Source organism: Halyomorpha halys, unplaced genomic scaffold, assembly GCF_000696795.3.
Source record: "Halyomorpha halys isolate HHAL.00 unplaced genomic scaffold, Hhal_1.1 Scaffold637.1, whole genome shotgun sequence".
Classification (NCBI taxonomy): domain Eukaryota; kingdom Metazoa; phylum Arthropoda; class Insecta; order Hemiptera; family Pentatomidae; genus Halyomorpha; species Halyomorpha halys.
In genome coordinates, this window is record NW_027115727.1 from 206,653 (window position 1) to 214,451 (window position 7,799).

Below are 7,799 nucleotides of genomic sequence, written 5' to 3' on the forward strand. Positions count from 1 at the left end.
ACAATATTTTGCCCTCAGCTGTTAAAAATTATAAAAAACAATAATGTTTGAATATTAAATATGTAGACAACATTTTAAAATTCATTGACATATGGGATTGTCCAATAATTTTTACAAATATTAAATTCTAAGTCCAACCTAAGATTCACTTTTGAAGTATAAATATATTTAAAAAATAAGGATTCTAGGCATCAATATAAACAAAGACAATATTATTTTATGACAATAAACAAAAAGAGTCATAACAAGCAATAGAACTTTTGATTATTATCGCAATCATAATATTAAATAGATTATCAACACAGCTTACAATTTTATCTATAGGTCAATTAGATTAACCAATAAACAAAACTTATTGGGAATAAAATATAAGGTTTATAAAACAATGAGCAATAATTAGTATCCTTCAGAAATAATAAATAAATAAATCATGGAATAAAACCATATATATGGATGATAATAGTGGATATAATGATAATTTAAACTATAATATGATAATGGACACAATAATCCATGGTTAATAGAAACAAACAATCAATAAAAAATTGATTAAACATTACTTCAAACCAAAAGATAGCATTGATAAAAAAATAAACAACACAGTGACAAAGAGATCAGATAGGAATAAAAATAATAATATATGAGAAGATGGTTGGGGGTGTGAACAGTGAACAATACAAATAATTAAAAACTTATTTATTAGTGCCAACATTTCAGCCAGAATTTGTAGCCTTTGAAAGGGGTGGAAAATCCAAGTTTCATTCACTTACTTTATAGTTTATTAAAGTAGTTCAGAATGATCATTCTCCTAAAAATAGTAGTTTTCATAAAATTTTCCAAAATTAATTCATAAAATAATTTTATTTATTTTTGGAAAAATAATATTTGTTTTGGAAAAACTGTAGAAATTATTCAACATAAAGAACCCTATGAAGGATCAATTAGAAGTTAATTATATGCACTATTAAGTAGTTCTAATGATATTTAAAATAATTGCAATACTTAAGAAGTTATTGGCAATATACTAATTTTAAAAAATCTGCTATATTAGGGCTACTGATCCTTAGGAAGTTGTAAAATTTTTACCATTGTATTTTCAAACATTTTTGCTTAAGAACCCCTTACTTCAAGGTACAGCCAAATTTTAACTATCTATTCTTCACTTTTCTTAAATATTATCCAATCTAATCCAATTGAAGCCAAGCAAGCTCAGATTATTTGATCATGCCTCTCGGACTATTTAATTCAGTTCAGCATATCTTGTTGAGTTTTAAAGATTTTGTTTAGTTACTTTTTTGTTAAAATTTTATTTTTTTATTTCATTAATTCAACCTTGTTGTTATAAATTATAAGTAAAGTGCAATATCCAAGACACATCACTGGTAAGCCGCTTCATAATTTCTTAAAACAGTCTGTGTAATGAATAAATAAATCTAAAGAAACGATAAGAGAAATATTCGGTCGCTAATTCAAAACAGTATTTTTCAAACTTAAACTTCAACAAAGGAAGTTAGTGAGTGTTCTACTAAAATTCAGCGATTTGTCAAGCAATAAACCACTTTATACAGCATAATGTTAACTTGCTAGGATCTTATGCTATATTTTATACGGAAAATATCAATATTAATAAATATCATAAGCTCTCATTCCTGTTTTCATGAAGTCAACATTAAATGTAGAGGAGATAAGTATAAGGAAAACAAGTGAAAGGTGCCATTGATTCCCACGAACAATGAATTTTTGTGTTCGTTGTTGGTACCTTGTTAATATACTCAAAGTCTAGTAATGCTTATTCATTTTTTTTTTTTTTTGCCACCATAAATTTGTTTTAAAAATCTTAAGGGTTAAAAAAATATGAATAAATAACGAAATTGTTGCCAAAAATGAAAAGCATTAAATTATTACACAGTGCTCCATTTTGCTGAAAATTGAGACCTAACGAGTAATTCTTTGTATTCAATAGTTCCAGAGATACATTTTTTCGAAAACGAAGATTTTGTTTCCTAAAAAACAGAAATCAATATTTCGGCAAATATAAAAACTGCTACTCCTACGTAGATAATCATTAGAAACTACTTTATAATACATATATCTACCTTCAATTTGAGTGTTAATAGATATCAGTACATTAATTAATTCCTGAGATACTATACTGCATTTAATTACATTATTATTTAATACAACAAAATGCAATTTATGGCATAATTGATTTCAAAATGGAAGATATATTTTAAAATTTAGGAAGGTGTCAAGAATTGGCGATAACTCATAATTGAACCATTGATAATGATTATTTGAGGTAGATAGGTGGTTTGACTATCTTCATGACAACAATGTTTTATTTAATTATTAAAAAAGTAAAGAACGATCAAAAGATGAACAAAATTTATTTAATCGAAATCTTAATAAATGGATCTTAAAAAAATATTTGAAAAAGACGGATAACGATTTGATCACTATTATTTTGGAACTATTTAATTTTATTGACAAAAGCGTTTGAATTTGTTAATGCATTCTACCGCAGAGCGAGCCAGGTTTAAATTACTGCTATGAATTCATCATATTTAATAATTGAAGCTCAGTTTACAAGGGATTAGTTTGCTGGGGGCTTACTACCCTCCCTTAATTGGTACGAGTTTTTCCCCTTCTTAAAAATGGATTCATTATATATTTATTTCATCACTCCATCATTTTCGCTTTCAAAATGAAGCAAATGAATTTGAATTATCTGGAAAGATAATGTTTTTAAAACAGCAATTAAAATGCACTTAAACTAAAAAACGTCAAAAAATCTGATTTATTCGTTTTCTCCCACAAGTAGTACTCATTTTAAGTTATAGTTATCGTTATAAAGATAGTTCCAGGCTGATCAAAAGATTAATTTGTATGAGATGATCGGGATAACATGAACACTGCAACATCAAGCTGTGACTACACCAACAGTTAAAAGAGGTTACACATTGGGTAAAAATATTTAGGAAAAAAACACGCATTAAAATCAAAATTACTTTTTTGATTTTGATAATTTTAGCTAATTAATAATTGATTTGTTCTTATAAGAATTTAAATTAAAAAATACAGATAACGTTGCGCCTTTAGTTACTTTTTTTCAATTTGGTTGACTGTCGAACCAATTCTTGAAAAAAAGAAATATTTACACTTAAAAAAAAAACATAAAACAATAATAATAATAAATATGAATAAAACTCAGGGAGCTTTGTGTTATAATTTGAAATTTTCAATTGATTTTAATATATTGATACCCAAAGTACAAGAGGTTGACGACAGATAATACAAATTGTTTATTACTGGGCATTTATTGTTTGAGATTGTTTTTATTTTATTATTTCTGAGCACTGCTCTTTCCCATGGAAAAATACTGTTTATTTTTTTATTTAAATTATCATGAACAACATGTTGAAATACATACATGAGTCAAAACCAAACTAGTGTAAGTCATTCTGTTTTCAACACAACTTATTTCCATAAATAAATGATTTATTAACTAATTAGAAAGTGTATTAACATTAAATATTTTTAAATTTTTGGATATACTTGTTGACTAGTTATAACAAGGAATCTTTTAATTCCTTACTAAAACCTTTATAGAAATTCCCCGGAGCGTTGAATATATCAGAAATTTAACTTGCTTTGACTTGCACCAATTTTGCAATAAAATATGTATAAATATATGTGTGCATGTTTTGTGTGCTTATGTATGCATTGACGTTTTGGAAAAATGAGTGTGTCCTAGAGTCGTTGTGGTGTATGAAAAGAGAGAACATTTCTTTGAGCCTTTGGTGTGCCAAGGATACGGAAGTGGTTCAAAAACGCGATAGAAGCCAGAAAGAAAAAAAAAATGCTGCGATAAAATAAAAATGAAATTGGAGTAATTAGGTCCTGCTGCGGAGAAATAAAACTACGCATTTTACTAAGCTTTACTTTTTTTTTTTAATGTATTATCACAACTGTAAATAATATTTTAAAACCAGCAAATGAGATATATAGAAAACAATGTCATAAAGGGATGAAGGTTAGCTAATACAAGAATACCTCTCCATTAAAATTGAAATTTAAAAATCAATTTAAGAGGTCCCTATTTCTGCTCCTTCGTAAACGTCATCTTGTATCTGGAAAATCTTATGTTGATAGTCGTTGAATTAGAGGGTTAGAGTGTATTGGAAGTTTGTCGTTGAACCATTTATATGATTTAATGGTTGTTTGTACGGAGGGAGTTAGTAAGTCTTTATGTAAGTTCTTGTTAGTTCTTCTGATATAGGTCGGAGCGCTACTGATCAGTCTATGTAATTTTGATTTAAATTGTTGCAGTTTCAGTTAGTTAGTTTTTTTTTTATATCCGTAAATTAGAGAACCGTAAGTCCAAATTGGTCTAAGAAGGTAAGTATAACTGTATATGTATAAATATAGTAAGTAAGTATATAAAGTTTTTCCTAAAGTGGTCATTTTTATCGTTTATTTAAAATATGAAATAGGAATCATTACCATGTTATTGATTTAATATGCTTATTGCAGGCTGATCTATAAAATCAGGGCACATTAATAATAATATTTATTTATAATAATCCTTACTTATTCTGGGACTAGTCCCATCATAATATTATTACAGGCATCGAGAAGTGGCTTTAGAGCTTTAGAGTATAATACAAAATTTTTAAAATAAAAATGGAATTATAAAACATCATAAAATATAAAATAATAAGTCAGAAAAGAAAACATTTTTAAAATACAGTAATTAACAGAATATGTAAAATAAAACAGATAAAACAAGACCATACAATAATTTTATAAATTATTAGGTGATTAATAAAATAAAATAAAAAGAAATAAACTAAAAATAATTAACAAAAATAAACAATTACTGTTTATATACATATTTACAAGTTTAATAGAAAATCAGAAACATCAAATGTAGAAAAATAATTTTACAAAAATCATTATTGTTCATAATTAATATTATTTTCTGCTCAAACAACATTCATCGTGCTTATTTTATCAACTGGTGTCTGGACGAAACAAAAACATGAATTATACGTGATCAATAGTTGGCATTTTGACTTAAAAATATTTATGCCTATAAATCTAATACAAATTTGTACTAAATAAATTAAAATATTTTTAATAAACAACAAATTTTAAACACAAAAAGTGCTTATGCAACAAAAACTGTTTATCTTTCATTCCGTTGTGCAAGCAATAAACTGACGCGGGTCATAATTACGGGAAGATCAAAAACTACAAGGTATTTTGTAGTGAAATAATGATAAAAAAAATTATAGAATTTCTTGATAATGCTCCCTAAATTAGACAACAGCAGTGGTTATTCTCAGGAGAAAGAGTATAATATCTACCTTATTCGACTAAAGTCAGATGTGATCTCCTAAATCTAAATTACCAACCGCGGCATGATAAACGGGGAAACTACTCAGTGTAACATGAATACACTGAAGGATGTGTCTTTTTAGGAAATAACTACATATTTTGAAACTGTGAAAATTCTGAACGAGCCAGATTGTAAAAATTAATATATTTATTCAAAAAAACAAGTTGTAACTATAACAATGAATTGGTAAAAGAATATAATATAGAATACAATTTAGGATAAACTGACAGATAGAAAAGTAATTTATGTAAGACTTTATATATTTGAAAATTCGAATTTAAAAGCTTAGTAAGTTTATGTTTATATGGTATGTTTAAACGAACACATCGACAAACGAACAAATATTCATTGTTGAAAATTTGTTTAGTAATTTCAAAATAATATTATATAAAAGAAAAATAATAATAAACGCTTCTATCTATCTAATCACAAAAAGCTTACTAAAAAGTTTAAGAAACATAAAGCAGATAACAATGACTCATAGATAAAGTTTTTATAGATAAAGAACAATAAAAATTTTCAAGAATGACTCATGCAGATAAAGTTTTTAAAGATAAAGAATAATGAAAATTTTGAAGTATTCTTTATTAAAATACGAATCTAATTCCTGATTCATGGGCCGATTATTTTTTTTTTATTTTTCAAATTTTCATGTGTTGTTGGAAATATTTTTTTAATTTAAACATGCGAAAAAAGAAGGTTTTATTATAGAAGCATAAAAACATAATTCTAAGGAGTTCTCAAGTGTATTATTTTCCAAGTTAAAACTTACCTTTGGTTAGAGTAGGCGGAAGGGTAAGAGCAGCATGGACTACTTTGTTCACTTTTCATGCCGCATACTTCCCCTGCAACGAAGAATCTAAATTATTATTTAATAATTGGTAAATAAATGTGTCAAAAACCAATACAATTATAGTTATCGAAAAAATAACTAACAATTAAAAAATAAAATAATGGTCCTTTAATAATAATATGAAATTACCTTAGTTTACTTTATAGCCATCTTATTATCCTACATTGTCTATATATTTTTAGTGGTTTTGTATCTTTTTTAGCACTGCACAAAAAAGTCGGTGTAAAACGTCGGAAAATAAATAATTTATAACTATCTTTTATTTTTTCTTTACCACACCCCTGACCATATCCGTCATATTCAGTTACGATAAATTATTCATATGTATATTACGTTTAACGAGGGACAGAATTGTCCTTTTTATTTTTTATATTAAACATTTACCAAAATATAGAAAGCCTTTTTTAATGACCAATATCAGAAGTTAGTCAATAGCTAGCCGAGTCACAAAACTAGATTATTATTGTTGACGTGGGGTACAGTAAAAATTCAGTTTTTTAGGTAAAAAAAATTTTTAAATGTTGAATTTTCTCAAAAAGAAAAGCTTCACCTATAAAATTAAAACGAATTGATTTAATCTAAAATTAATAAATAAATAAATCTTAGAGTTAGTAGTATCTTGCCACTGAGGCACCCCTACTTTTATAAATTTATTTCATAACTACTACTTTATTTTAACTATTACTAACTTTATTATAACCACTAGTTTATCTTATAACTAGTACTTTTATAAATTTGGTCAATATTATATTGTAAACATTTACTGATGGTTAAAGTAATAATAAGAATGTCCGGGAGGTGTGCAAAACCACTTTTCTCCGTGAAAGAAAGTACCATTAATCGGTTGTTATACAAGGAAAGGGACAGGACGGAGGAGGGGGGGGGTTGATGAAGGGGGTGGATGTGACTTGTAGTAATAATGTGAGGCACAAAGGAGACTGATGGCACCCAGCGGGGTACCTTTTTACGAATCTCCACTTCGCCACTTCAATATCTGGTATGTCTGAAGCAGTCATGTCATCGTCTCATGTAGCGTCTTAAGGCCTCGACCCGATCCCTCAAGGAGTTTCCCTTATACTTGTGTATCTTTCATCCGGCTATGATTGATCTCTTTATATACATATGGTAGCGTTCTGATTTTCAATTTCATCTCTGTGCGAAAATAAATCTCGAATTCAGTTTCTAAATCGATCGTATGTTAATAAAGTTTTAAATGTAACGTGGTCTTGAAAAGAAGCCTTTTTTTTTTCTTTTTATTAAATCTAACTAGTAAAAAAATTATATTAACAATGAATGCTTGGTTAGAATATATTTTCATAATATAATTCTCATTATAATTATTTGTATTTTTATAGAGCTTTATTACAAATAAAATTAGCTTCAACTCAACATTAATGAATGCAAAAATTAAATTTAAATCAAAATAAAGAACATAAATATTACACAATTTGCAATAAATACAAAAAAAAAAAAATTAATATTTTTATTCAAAAAAACAAGTTGTAACTATAACAATGAATTGGTAAAAGAATATAATATAGAATA

The 7,799-nt window shown here is 26.7% G+C and overlaps 1 protein-coding gene across 1 annotated transcript in view; it reads right to left on the bottom strand.

The window, feature by feature from the left end:
* The window catches only part of LOC106684976 (ETS translocation variant 5), a 42,262-nt gene extending 36,030 nt beyond the window's left edge, over positions 1–6,232 (bottom strand). The window contains exon 1 of the mRNA XM_014427378.2: positions 6,174–6,232. Coding sequence (XP_014282864.1) covers positions 6,174–6,232 — 59 coding nt within the window. The remainder of the gene's footprint in view (positions 1–6,173) is intronic.
* Between the last annotated feature and the right edge of the window lie 1,567 nt (positions 6,233–7,799).